Below are 13,868 nucleotides of genomic sequence, written 5' to 3' on the forward strand. Positions count from 1 at the left end.
GAAAGGGAGTAAACTGAGTTTGTATAAATAAAAAGCAAAGAACACCGTAGAACATACTTACCTGGACGGGGTCAATGGGTGAACAATAAGACTCATGGCCTGGGTTGACAAACTCCATTGCACTTGGGAGGGGTGCCCGCCTAAGGTCTCCTCATAGTGGGAGAGCCTACGTCATAATTTGTGGTAGTGGGGGCCTGCGTTCGCGCGGCCCTTATTAAATTATATCTGAAGTTTTGTTTCACTTCTAATTGCCTCTGATAACTGAAGAATTGTTTTGCTCGATCACAACTGTTGTTCAGATTGTAATTCACCTGTCCAATGACCAAAATAGCTTAGAGATTTCACTTGTCCAACGGCCAAAGCTACTTTTGTTCACATTGTAATTCATTGTCAATTATTGATCAGCAATAGTTTCTGAATTAACTAATTTTACTATAGTTGTTTTATATTAAGAACATCTCATATAGTCTGGCGTCAATACAAACGCCTATACATATATATATGAAAGTGCTCGAATTATAAGTTAGAATTACCCAATTTTTCATTACTGGGTTTGCCATACAAATGAGGCCAAAGGAGATTGGCATATCGTTTGTAACACAAGTGGTGGAAGACGAAACAGAGTGTCATTGAATTTTCTAAATAGACAAGGAATAGGATGCACAATAAAAGTGCGTGGAGTCCCATATTGTCTGAGAATAGATGATGGAGGCGAGCATAGGGCTATAAAAAAGGACGGAGTAGTTTCGATGAAACATACTTACCTGGACGGGGTCAATGGGCGATCAAGAAGGCTCATGGCCTGGATTGGTGGCCTCCATTGCACTTTGGAGGGGTGCCCGTCTATGGTCTCACCAAGTGTGGGAGCCAACGTCATAATTTGTGGTAGTGGGGGCCAGCGTTCGCGCGGCCCCTGTCCAATTTCAGTCTAACAAGTTCTGACTTGAAAAATATCGGTGGATGTAACATCAATTGTGTTCTATGTTTTAACTATTGGAAAGTCGAAAGCATACCCATAGAATTTGAACTTTGTGATTTTTCGGGTGATATTGAAATTGGGCAACTATTTGAAAGTTGAAAGCATACCCAAAGAATTGGAACTTTGTGACATTTTTCAAAGTGAGGTTTCGCAAATCAAGACCCAGAAAGCTTTTGTCAATTTCGAATCCTCTGTAGCTTTTAAAAACCTACTCAGTTGGTAATCTTGTATCAAATGCTTAATGCATTGATAGATAACATTTGGCAAGTTTTACGAACTTTGGTTTTTGATATCTAAATTATCTAAGGAACAGAACTTTTTCCAAAGGAAATTTTAGAAAAATGGAACGGCCGTCTGTCAAAAAATAATAATAATAATAAATAAAACTTTTGAACATGGCAATGAGCATCAGCATCTTCTTGGGATCTAATAAGAACGTAATTTTACTTCAAACGAACAGCATAGTACTAGTGTGTATAGAAAGTGGAATCCAATCTTGTTGGCTCGCTGGTTACTCTTTCAAGTTTCAAAACCCATTGGTTGATGGATTTTATTCTTTTTTTTTTTTCTTTTTTTTTTTTTTTGGGTGGACAATAGATTTTAATCATTCGGTAAAACTCTTTGGCCCACTTTGAATAATAATTTGTTTAAAAGTCAGAATATTGAATTAATAACCCGTGGGACGTAACATGAAAATATTAATAAAAATATCAGAAATCCCCAAACTGGCAGTGCAGTTGTATGTCCCATATGGAGAGTGAATGAAATGTTGAGGCATCAGTAGGGACTATAAAGGAGGAGCAAAGTGCACTGAGCAAATCACTTACCTGGACGGGGTCAATGGGCGATCAAGAAGACCCATGGCCTAGGCTAGTGACCTTCATTGCACTTGGGAGGGGTGCTAGCTTATGGTCTCCTCAAAGTAGGAGAGCCAACGTCATAATTTGTGGCAGCGGGGGCCTGCGTTCGCGCGTCCCCTGTCCAATTCTAGCGTTGAAAGTTTTGTTCCACTTCGGAAGTTGAAAAAACAAATTAAAATAGTTTGTCAACAAATTAAATTATTGTCCATGTAAGGAGTAGCTTCCATTAGTTTATTAGATATTTTAAGGTGGCTTCGACAAACTTGTTGGCTCCCGTAAAAATCAGGAGGGGCTTGACCTAGCCAATCAAATTTGAAATTCTATAACAAAACATTTTGCTGTTGGTGGTTGGTAACTGTGGATAAAACAACTAATGTATTTTGCAACAACTAATTGATCACCAAGTCTTGCAATTTAAGAGTTCTCAATCAGTTCATACAAACTTCAATACATTCATGTGTAAACAGAAAAAAGCCACCCACCATATCATTCACTGCTTTTATTCAGACTGACTTGGACAAGTAAAAACTTCCAAACTAAAACCAAATTGCAACTTGCCGACTACACCTCCCTACTTGTAGGCTTGAAATTTTAACGGCTCCTTTTACAGGAAGGGAACATTTCAGGGCTCAAAAACCAAACTTTCTGCCTCCTTCTTTACAGACTCAAAAAGCACAGACGAGAGATAACGCTCTCCAAAGCTGGGGAAGACAACCTGTGGATATTAAGGAAGGAAAAAAAAAAAAAAAAAAAAAAAAAACTATTTATACTAGTTGTAAGTAATCCCGCTAAAAATTTGAGGAATAAAATATGTGGAGCATTGGCAATACAAGTCGGATGGCTATTGAAGAAATGAGAACTTTTGTAGCAGGAAGCACACGAGTGAAGATACAAAAAGCAAACCGCTAAAGATGGAACAAAAACAGAGCCAATATAATCTTACAACAATGAGTTTTCCAGCGTTTTCTGGTCTATGTGCTATCTTGATTGCAGCTGCAGCAGCAGCACCAGATGATATACCAACCTGCATTGCATGTTGCCATCACTACCACTAAACATAGAAGATAAAGATCCCAACAACAAAACCCCAATGTTTATGAATTAAGAAAATCAGGGACAAGAGAGAATGAAGTGCTAAAGTAAACCAAATAAAAGTAGAGGTCTTTTGACAGAAAACATCATAGGAAGTATCTAACTTACCAGCAAACCCTCCTTTAAGGCAAGAGTCTTGGCAGTTTCAATAGCTTCCTCACTTGATATCTGCAGTGTAAAAAAAAGCATTATACACAGTCTTAGGCTTTTAGCTCTCTAATACGAGCTTGAAGCTCAGCACAAATGGAAAAATGCATAATATTGAATGCATGATAAAGGAGTGCATCCTCTTTTTTAAAGTTTTGGGACCTACTTGAACAACTTCATCAAGTAAATTGACATCCAAAACTCCAGGGATGAAGCCAGCACCAATTCCTTGAATCTTATGTGGACCTTCAACAAATAAGCATGCAAAGAAACTGTCACTTCCAACGGAAAGGAATTAAAATAATCTTGACAAAAAATATCCAAAAGCAATATAGGGAAAAGTCTCAAATGAAAATTTGGATAAGTCAATGTCATCAACAGTAATCTTTAATTCAAGGGAATCATATAGATATCTAATTAATTAAAAGAATTTCACAAATGTCGAATGATGCCTTAATGTACTTGTAAGAAATACTATCTCATTCCCCTGCCAAATTGAGGTGAAGTCGAGTTTTTTAACATATGAGAGAAATTCGTTCAGGAAACCTATGGCATGCAATGCAGCAGGACCATTGAAATAGAGATGCAATGTAATGTTAATAACACAAGGTCAACTAAAAGAAAAAGGAAAAAAATAAAATGGTAAAACAACATATAGGTTTTCGAGAAGATACGGTGGATGCTTGTCAGTAGGAGTCCAAAGATACCTTTTCTAGTCCAATTTTGTAACTAACAGAAGCTACAGAAGCAACCATACTAGTAGTAGTGAAGGAATATCATAAAAATGCGACCAAGCAAGCAACAAAAGCATAGCAAAAAGGGAAGAATGCCATTAACAGAATTAGCAGGATTCATGACTTACCAGGCTTTCCACCAGACAATATGGCACTTTCAACAGGTTCTACACCATAGAGCTAAATAAGAAAGAGCAAGGAGTGAATCACAACTTAGAAAAAAAAAATATATATATATATATATATATGTTTGTGTGAGAAACATAACAATTATGTATAATATCTTTTTTTTCTGAGTGCAAAAGTCCAACCTTAATGTCAGGGTTTTGTTCTTTGAGATACTTCCCTGCACCTGTTACTGTACCCCCAGTCCCTATCCCAGAAACAAGGGCATCAACTTTCCCCGCAGAGCTTTTCCAAATCTCTGGTCCAGTAGTCTCATAATGGATCTAAACAGATAAGAGAAATGTGAGACAAATCTCCATAGCCAACTAGTCATAGTGGAAGAAAAACGTTGTTGTATTTGATACCTTTGGATTTGCAGGATTTTCAAATTGTTGAAGCATATAAGAATTGGGTGTCTTGTCCCGGATCTCTTCTGCCTTTTGAACAGCCCCTTTCATGCCCCTAGCTGGATCTGTGAGAACTAGCTCAGCTCCAAAAGCACGAAGAATAGTTCTCCTTTCAAGACTCATAGAAGAAGGCATAGTGATGATTAGTTTGTAACCCTTAGCAGCTGCCATGAATGCCAACCCAATGCCAGTATTACCACTTGTAGGCTCAATAAGGATACTCTACAGGATGTAACATAGAAATTTGTCATGTCAAAAGTTTCCTTCACCAAATATCCCAGAAATTATAAAAACATGACCATGGTATGGATAAGCAACCAGTTCATTAATCATTAAATTTTTTTGATACAGTGAGGGTGAAAGTAGGAACTGCACATCATGTTGAGAGTGAATCTTGATTCAAAGCAAACAATTCTTTCATGGGACAAGTATTATATGAGACACTTGTAATAGAAATTCTGCCAAGAATTTACATATTTATTCCCTGTTCAGATAGTGCTTGCTATGGTTCATGAGACAAAACTCTTCAGAAACCTTATCACTTTGCATATATGTTCATTGTGGATTTTTTATGAACAAATTAAATCATGATGAAATGCACCATGACAAATGTCATTTTGAGGAGTTCAAAGCTGGTATCAAAGTATATGATGCAAACAGTGACACAACTTGACCTTAGATCATTATATCAGATGGTCACATGTAAAGATATGCTGTAATGTATAACAAGCAAAGGGAAGTAATACTAACCTCACCCGGGGTAATAAGACCTTTCTTCTCTGCATCTTCAATCATACTATATCCAATCCTACAATGAAGATCGTGCATACAAATTAATGAAAAATAATACAATCAATATGTAAAAATTCTGAGCCAATATTCAACTGCGTGGAAAAGACTTGGCTATGGCCCTTAAAGGACTAATTTTGTTATTTGCAACCTTGTAATCCTCTTTAAATTAATAAAAACCAAAATTACTATCAATGGAGTAATGAATTTCCAGTCATATCCTTTTCTATACAAAAAAGCACAGCCTACTAACAATTATCACTAAAAGAAGATCATTACCTGTCCTTGACACTAGAGCAGGGTTCCATCATCTCTAACTTCGCCGCAATTTTGGCTGCACAACCATCTACAACATGGTTGAGATACACCAATGGTGTTTTTCCAATTAGCTGTACATGAGAACAAATAAAAAAACGTATATCATAAGCTCCACGATCCTCATATTGGGACACCAAATAGATCTTAAGTTAGTGATGAAAATGGGACATTGCTTACTTCAGTAACATCTTTTGCAATCACAGGCTTCTCCTCCACCATTTTTATCAGACAACTGAGCAACCAACCTATAGAAAGCCAAAGAGAGCAAAAGGGATCAGGAAGGAGGGGAAAAAAAATGCATACCTATATATAATTGTGAATCAATTAGCTAAAGTGATGGCACACAAAACAATATTTCATTCTGATGTATTTTCAAAAAAAAAAATAGTTGGTTTAAACTTTTTGAATCTTAAATCTCAATTTTGAAGAAATGAACTGGTTCACTTGATGGGTTTTTCATTTCCCAGAAACAACAAGAAGCCTTTTTTCTTATAATTCCAAGTTAACTTTTATTTTTTTTTTTTCCTTTCTTTCTTTTTAATCCCTCCATTTTGTCATCGACTTTAAAAGATTATAAGGGTTTTAAACAACTATAAAAGAAAATACCAATACAGAAACTATATTCATATTCCTGTCCGACCCAGCAAGTACACAAGTCTAAAAACGTATATACTTCATGGTAAAAAGCATTTCTGAAACTAAAATTTGGCAAAAGTTGAAAGCAAAGAGCAAAACTTTTAGATTACCTTCTTTTTCTTTTTTATTCCCAAATAAACCAAATAGCACACCAAATACAGAAGAGAAAAACACAACGCCTTTGAGAGATTTTTGAGACAATGCAAACGAGTTTTGGGAGATATCCAATGGAATCGCTAGCAAATGAAAACAAAAAAGTATGTTGGTAAGTTGTAGTTACCAGCTTAAAATTAAATTCTGACCAAGCGAGGCTTATCTGTGCAAGAGATTAAGACCTTGGAGACTCTTCTTCAGACTCAGAGAGATGCGGAATACAGAGACAAAAGAGTTAGCGGACTTTTAAAGGAATCTCCGCTGGCATTATGTTTAGATGTCTTTTTGATATCTTTGAACAATTTCCCGTGCACCCTCTTTCCTTTTCTAAGAATAGATAGTTTTTCCTTCTCTCCCGTAGAAAATTCAACAATACTATGTACTTTCAGCATATCCAGGCAAGGTTCATACAGTATTATTATTATTTTTTTTTCCCTTTTTTTTCCTTTTACTGTCAAAAATGGGTTAAAAATGCCAAATAAAGAAATCAGAAATAACAACTTTTTTTTTTTCTTTTTGCTGCAAAACAAAGAGAAAAAAAGAAAAAGAAAAATAGTAACTTTGTTTTCTTCTTGGATTAGATTAGGGCTAGTATAATAATTATTAAGAAATATCAGGTGGGGATTTTGATATAATTATATTCATCTAATAGTCAAAAACCATTATTCACTGAAAAAAAAAAAAAAAAAAAAAGGAAAGAAAGCAAAAAAGATGGTCAAAAACCATTATTGTTGATAGAAGCTGTAATTGTCTAAAGCGATTGGAAATGTAGCGCCGGCCTTCATTAAATTACCTTTGCATCCTTTTTCATATCACAAATTACAAAATGAAACGCGTACAATCTTTTTTCTTTCTCCAAATCCACCTCATCGCAGTTCCTTGTTTGACTAAATAAATTTCTGTCACCATATGCCGTGCATCGCACAGGTGGTTTATTAGGGAAAGAAAATTAAATAATATATTGTTTTTTGAATAGGAATTAAACATGTGTAGTGTGTCTATAGAAGATTACATAATAAGGTTTATAGCTTCTAAGAACAAAACAATCTTTGTTCATTTTATGGAGACCCCAGCCATTAAAGCATTGCAATCCACTATATGAAAAGGAAAACATAAATAAATAAAAAGAACTCATGGGTTTGATTAGTTTATTGTTAATCATAAAAGAACCATAAATTTAGAGGACTAATTACATCTTTTTTATAACAAAGTAATGGGTGCCCATCAATTCTAGGTGTGCATTATAATACTAATAATTTTTTTAGTGATGATAAATCATTAGGAACCCCACCAAAGAAAAAAAAAACAAATAGATAAAGATTGATGATATATAATATTGCAATTTACATCCACTTTTCTCTTATTAGTTATCACGGGTTCTAAACTTAGGAAATAGCATATAGAAAATAACAATAGTAAGATTAAAAAAAAAAAAAAGGAATATGATTTAACTAAATTCCTTAAAAAATAAAACTAAATTTCTTGAAATTCACAATTACACCTCCTAGTTTTTTCTTTGTTAGATTTGAGTTGGCTGAATTTGAGAACAATTTAATAATTGATGTTTCTTATAAAAAGTACATACTTAATACGATGTATATCTGTTAAAAGTAAATAAATAAATAGTATGATGTATATATAACTTTCATTAAAAAAAATTATATTTATTCCTTAAATATAATTTTTTAATGAACTCTAAATATTTTTTTTTATGAAATTTTACATAAATACAAACGTTAAATCTCAACTTTTTTTTTTTTTTTATCAGAAAGGAAAAGATCTTTATTGCTAAGATAAATAATGAAGTAAAATACCGTCTAGTTCAGGCTCGCAATTAAATCTCAACTTTTGTAATGCAACTGAGTGTGTGTGATTTTTTCAACAACTAAAAGTTCCAATAAAACAATTGATGACTGATTTTTTCAACACCTAAAAATCCCAATAAAATAATTGATGATTAGCTCTCATCAATATAATTAATTACAGTGTTGACAGAAAATATACGAAATGTAAAAATGTAACAATATTGTAAGAATGAAATGGGTAGGACTTCTGTTAAATCATTTAACTCATCAAATATTATAATTTATAATATCAACATCAAATATTTGGCTGGTGGATTGATGAATAAATATTATATTTGCATTTTTCAACTTCAAATATGAAAGTTTATTAATTTTACCAAAAAAATGAAAAGTATATTAATTACTATTTTTTTTAAATGGAAAATACGAGCTCAGGATGCCGAGTATTCTAATTCCATGATTTTGGTTGGCTTTAATAATCCTAACAGATCCTATGATTTATAATTATTATTACAATTACAAATACTTTTACAGGACAATGAATAAGAATATCAAACAAACCTGGGAAGTGAGTGATTTTGATTATTTGAGTGATTTTGATTATTTTTCTTTTTAAAAGGATGTTTATATATACTTGTCAGCAATATGTTTTGTTTGTACAATTTATATATATATAGAAAAAAACTTATGATACTGTCTATTTATATATGGATCCATATCAAAATAGATATATTGTTTTTTTTTTTTTTTGTTTTCTTTTATGAACATCGAATTTTGATATAAATTCATAACCAAATCCAAAAAAACAAGAAAAAAAAAAAATAAAAGCACTACCTACATAGATACCATTGATCAAAGTAAACCCAAAAAAAATATATATAAATAAATAAATAAAAAGGAAAACAAATGAGATGCTGCAACTAAATGGAGGTGACAGGACGTACTACTGGCGAGAGTCATGGACATGACTGGGATTCTTGGTGTTCGCGGGACTATTTGATCTTTCTTCTTCTTCCGATAAAAGATGCACAGCTAAATCGACTAAAAGCAAAAACTACTAAAACTCAGCCTTTAGTTTGGATTCATATATTGTAATCCCAAAAAAAAAAAAAACAAAAAAAAACCAAACAGATGAGTTGATCCTTTTGGGAGGTTGCTTCCTCGAGGAAGGGCATCAAACAGGTTTTTTAATTGTTATATAAAAATATGCACCCAAATAAGAGAAAAAATGGGAAGTAATCGACAAAACAACTTCATTAATAAAATTTCGTTTAAAAGCCTAAGAAGGACAGCATCTTACCAAAAGCCATTGGGGGCTCTTCTAAGGTGCAATGGAGGTCACCGAGCAAAGGCCATGGGTCTTCTTGGGCCACTCCAGGTAAGTTTTTATTCATCTGTTGTCTTCTTTGACTTTCTTCTTGTTTTCCATGTCGGACTAAAAACTCCCCAATACTGCAATGGCCAAGGCTGTTTTATCATTATCATTATCATCATTATTGGAATTATGGACCAGAGGAAGTTTTTGGCTTCAAGATCATTCATATTAAAATGGTAGGAAAAAGGCTGTTAGCAAGTATCCCACCAGCCAAATGGAACACATAGATATATATATATATATATATATGTGCACAAACTCTGGTTTCGTTCCATTCAAACTTTCATACATTCAACATCAGTGAATTCTCTGTCTGTGCATCATATGGTTGTGGCTTGAGCAAAACCAAGACTCCTGGGGACCGAATAGAGTAAATTTTTTGTCACAAAACGGTACTAAAAACAGAAAAAATATTCAGAAACAGCAATTAATTCTGACAGACCAAAGAAAGGAAGAAAGCCAGGACAATTTGTGAGATCCTTTCACAAAATTGAAAAGATATTGTTGTCATGGAGCATTTCACATTTCTATATTCATTTAGCCACAAAATACATGATTACGGATAGGTACTAGATTTATTCTTGTATTAAGTCCAAGAAAATTAGTAGCACAGTTTGTAAAGACTGCAAAGATATGCACAGATTACTGAGAATCACAAAAGGCACAGTTTTTACGTAATCAAGTTTAATAAAGCAGGTAATAAGACTGTTACGGAATTGGGAGAAAAAACAAATGGCAACAGAAACAAAGAAATCGAAGAACAAACACACAATTAACGTGGAAACCCTTGACGGGAAAAACCACGGGCAGGGAGAAGCAAATCCAATATCGAAAGATTTGTACAAGGTGAGCCAAATTTCGAGATACCCTAAAAAACCCCAATGATGGCCGAACAAAAATACAGATATATATATATAGTACGACGTGGGAATGATAGATGACAGCTCATATGTACCACCTTTATGTGGACCCCTGAGAAGAACCAATCCTATCTGCAAGTCCTTAACCAAGAAACACTTAGAAAAAAACTCAACTGAAACATTATTGTTTTTGCAAAATTGAGAGATTGAGAGCAAGTTTTTCTTCATATGAGGAACCCAAAAAACATTGGTGAGATGGAAGGACTTAGAGGGGGAGTTTAATATAGCAGAACTTGTATGAGTAATCAGAAGAGTGCGACCACTGCTAACAGCAACTTCATCAATTCCATGATAATCAGAATGCAAGGAAAGATTATGGAAATCATTTGTTATGTGGTGTGAAGCACTAGAATCCAGCAGCCAATTAGTTGAGATGGGAGGTGGACCAAGAATGCCTTCAGCTAGTGAATTGCTTTGAAGAACAGATGTGGAGTGAAAAGCTTGAGGAGATGGTGCTGAACGACGAGTGTGGAAGGATTTGTTTGGAGTGGAGGACCATCGCTCCTTCAAAACAGGATAGAATTTAGCAGTATGGTCTGGCTGATCACATAACTGACATTTTCCTTTGTAACCCGTGGATCTATTGAAGTTATGATATCGAGACCCATTGATTTGAGAGAAAGCTTATGAAGAAGGGAATGGATGGGACATGGATTGGTTTTCGCGAGAAGAGAACTTTGATTTCGACATAGATTTGCTTACCATATGAGCAGTAACAACTTGATTGGCAGATTGAGAGTCAAGCCATTGGAGATAGCCTTCATGTTCAACGAGTTGTTCATGTAGATCGTGGTGTCATTTCTGGTCCTTAAAAAACTGGAGATAAGCCATTAACAATATATAGAATCAGATCATCTTCAAGAATTGGTTGGTTGAAAAGTGCAAGTTCATCAGTTGTAGTTTTGATATCCATGAGATAGTCTGTAATAGATCTAGCACCTTGTGGACGAATTAGTTTTTCTCGCAAGCGAAGGATGTGAGATCTAGAAGGTTTAGCAAATTTATTGGAGAGTTTGGTCCAGACTTCGTAAGAAGTTTTGGCAGTGGAGACAAAATGAGAAACATCACTATTAATGGAAGCAAGAAGAGCATTGAGGATGAACTTATCCTGATGAATCCAGAAAATATATGCGGAGTTTGGTTGGGAAGTAGATTCAAAGGAGGTAGAGGATGGAACTGTGATGAGGAGGAGTGTAACACCCCGTCCCAAATCGCATCGGAATCCGTGCACGTTGATCTAGGTTGACCATTGATCGAGCGGGTCAAAAGTTGACTTTTTGTTCCAGTTGAAATTTCGAGTTGACCAGGGTACCGTGGCGAAGGGCATGATGCCCCGAGTTCGTAGACTAGTAGCACGTCGAAAACGGAGTTACGGTTTGAAAGTTATGGGCAAAACAAGTTGAGATGCAAACAGTCCAAAAGGTGCCGGAGTTGACTTTTTCTTGTGGTGTAATTTTGTTTTGACTCTTGTATGGTTGTAAAGTACTCGTCGATATGAGTTCATAGACTAGCGGCACGCTTAAATCGGACATTTGGTTAAAAAGTTATGGACGTTTGAAATTCGTCGGATACCGTAATATTTTATTATATCTGGCTTAAGTGCACAGTGACACCACGTGTCATCACCTGATTGGTCCACGTGGAATGAATAGTGTCACACGGTGGCTTTTATTTGACAAAAATCTCGGGGAAGAGAGAGAGAGAGAGAGAGGAGAGAGAGAGAGAGAGAGAGAGACCGGCCGGCCGCCGGAATTTTTAAATTTTCTGGCCGATTCACCTTACACGCGCCGGCCAGACAGAATCCTCTCCCCATTTCCGGCAAAACCCCAAAATTTCACGGCCGTTGGCCGTCGGACGCACTCGGATCGAGGCGGCGAAGATCAGCGGCGATTTTTCCCTCCACCGCCGATTGACCCCTTTCCGGCCACACGTGCCAGTCACCCCTCACCACCTCCTCAAGTCCGGCCTACCCACCAAATTTCACGGCCACCGGACCTCCAACGCGCTAGGATCGGAGCTTTTTCCGGCGAGGGGCCGAAATTCTTCAAACCCCAATTTCTCCGCCGTTCGGCCTCCATTTGCCTCACCGTCGGTCTCGTTGAATTCCTCTCCCCTCGATCTACAAATCTGCAAAAAATCTCAGCCAACGGCCACCGCACGCGTCGCCGCCTGCGACGGTTGCCGGTGATCGCGGCGGCTCGCCGGAAGTTACTGTTCCGGTGAGTACCCAGTCGGGCCTCCGGTCTTTGTCCACTGTGTTCGACCTCCTGAACCCGAATCCGGCATCTTTTTCCACCAATTCGCGACGGTTTGGGAGAATTGAGGAGTCGAAACCCGAAAGCTTTCCGGCGAGATTCCGACCACCTCGGGTCCAATCACCGGAAAGTAAGACCGAATCCGTGATCCTCATCACTCAAGCTTCGATTCGGTATATAACTCGTAACTTTTAGATATCGTTTGGTGTTCGCTCCCCGGGTACCCATTTAGGAATTACCCGAATAAAATATTAATATATTTGGTTGGTGTACTGTGGATGTTTTAGGTGCGCGTACGAGTAGTGGAGTTGATCCTGCGGAGGATCTTAGCTGATTTACGCGCTTAAGGTGAGTGACCCACCTTTAAAAATATTTTGGGCAATTAATTATGTTTAATTGGTATTTAAATTATGCTCATGTGGTACAATTTAGTTATGGTTTTATTGTGATTTAATTTATTTATTATGCATGAGCAAAGTATATTTCGTTAATTATCGTACGAGGTTTTAAGTATTATTTTTCGGGCATAATTGGGTTAAATATTTTATGAAAATATTTGTTTAAATTGTATAAATTATGCCCGCGGTATTTTAATTGTTGAACCTCGTGTTACGAGAAAATTATGGTTTATTTGTTATTGATATTTCCGTACCGTTTGTTAAATAAAAATTTGTAGGATGGTAATTGAGAAATTTTGGTATATTTCCCACGGTGATTTTGGAAAACGGTACAGTTGGTTTAATAATTATTTTAGACGCATTCATACAGTATTGGTGTTCTGGTATATGTATATGTGGTTCAGTGCGCAAGTATTATTATTTCACCCGTGAGTTGCCATTGGACCGTGGGCAGGCAAGTTTGTTATTGGCCACAGCCGCCCTCCTCCTTGGCCGGGATGATGGTTTCAGCAGCGGTATTGTCGGGACGCTGAAGTGCCGTTTGCAAGTTTCTCTCTTTAATCTCCCCGCCAGTCGGTGCTCAGGACGCTGGGTATCGGAGGGCATCACATGTGTATGGTGTGATGCGTCAAGTGTAATTTTCAAATAAAGTTTCAAACCCCAAAGGTGTTCAAAAATTAATTATTATAACTTATTACATTTTAATTATATATTGGGGTATTTATTTATTTACTGTTTCTCAAATGGTTTGATCCCTTGGTTTTCGGGAAGTACGAACATTGGGTTTTGTGAAATTGTTTTAAAAAGGAAACATTTCCAACGGAGTGATTTGTGA

The 13,868-nt window shown here is 36.1% G+C and overlaps 2 protein-coding genes and 3 non-coding genes across 6 annotated transcripts in view; 3 read left to right on the forward strand and 2 right to left on the reverse strand.

Moving 5' to 3' along the window:
• The window catches only part of LOC107412265 (cysteine synthase), a 113,574-nt gene that overhangs the window by 9,589 nt on the left and 90,117 nt on the right, over positions 1-13,868 (reverse strand). The window lies entirely within an intron of this gene.
• Positions 54-214, forward strand: LOC112490782 (U1 spliceosomal RNA). Its single transcript, XR_003054981.2, has one exon. It is a non-coding gene; the product is annotated as a U1 spliceosomal RNA (small nuclear RNA).
• Positions 757-916, forward strand: LOC112490779 (U1 spliceosomal RNA). Its single transcript, XR_003054978.2, has one exon. It is a non-coding gene; the product is annotated as a U1 spliceosomal RNA (small nuclear RNA).
• LOC112490812 (U1 spliceosomal RNA) lies at positions 1,799-1,960 on the forward strand. The gene has a single exon (XR_003055007.2). It is a non-coding gene; the product is annotated as a U1 spliceosomal RNA (small nuclear RNA).
• Positions 2,233-6,667, reverse strand: LOC107412269 (cysteine synthase). 2 transcript variants are annotated; one of them, XM_016020011.4, is made up of 12 exons: positions 6,463-6,667; positions 6,238-6,363; positions 5,669-5,736; positions 5,453-5,562; positions 5,135-5,192; positions 4,343-4,606; positions 4,124-4,261; positions 3,941-3,992; positions 3,245-3,324; positions 3,040-3,099; positions 2,783-2,863; positions 2,233-2,554 (listed from the first exon to the last, which is right to left on the reverse strand). In XM_016020011.4, exons 3-12 carry the CDS (start codon positions 5,708-5,710, stop codon positions 2,462-2,464), a joined length of 978 nt encoding a protein of 325 aa, XP_015875497.1. In that variant the 5' UTR covers positions 5,711-5,736; positions 6,238-6,363; positions 6,463-6,667; the 3' UTR covers positions 2,233-2,461. The 2 variants fall into 2 exon arrangements, with proteins under 2 accessions (XP_015875497.1, XP_015875498.1); XM_016020012.4 differs by lacking the exon at positions 6,238-6,363 and having other exon boundaries at positions 6,408-6,667.

This window comes from Ziziphus jujuba, chromosome 10 (genome assembly GCF_031755915.1).
Source record: "Ziziphus jujuba cultivar Dongzao chromosome 10, ASM3175591v1".
NCBI classification, from domain to species: domain Eukaryota; kingdom Viridiplantae; phylum Streptophyta; class Magnoliopsida; order Rosales; family Rhamnaceae; genus Ziziphus; species Ziziphus jujuba.

Excerpts from the sequence above, each read along its gene's own strand:
- LOC107412269 (XM_016020011.4), bottom strand. The coding sequence starts at position 5,710 with ATGGTGGAGGAGAAGCCTGTGATTGCAAAAGATGTTACTGAA. Across the intron at positions 5,563-5,668 it reads TTGCAAAAGATGTTACTGAA|CTAATTGGAAAAACACCATT; the intron begins GTAAGCAATGTC and ends TCTCATGTACAG. Across the intron at positions 3,100-3,244 it reads TACTTGATGAAGTTGTTCAA|ATATCAAGTGAGGAAGCTAT; the intron begins GTAGGTCCCAAA and ends TTTACACTGCAG.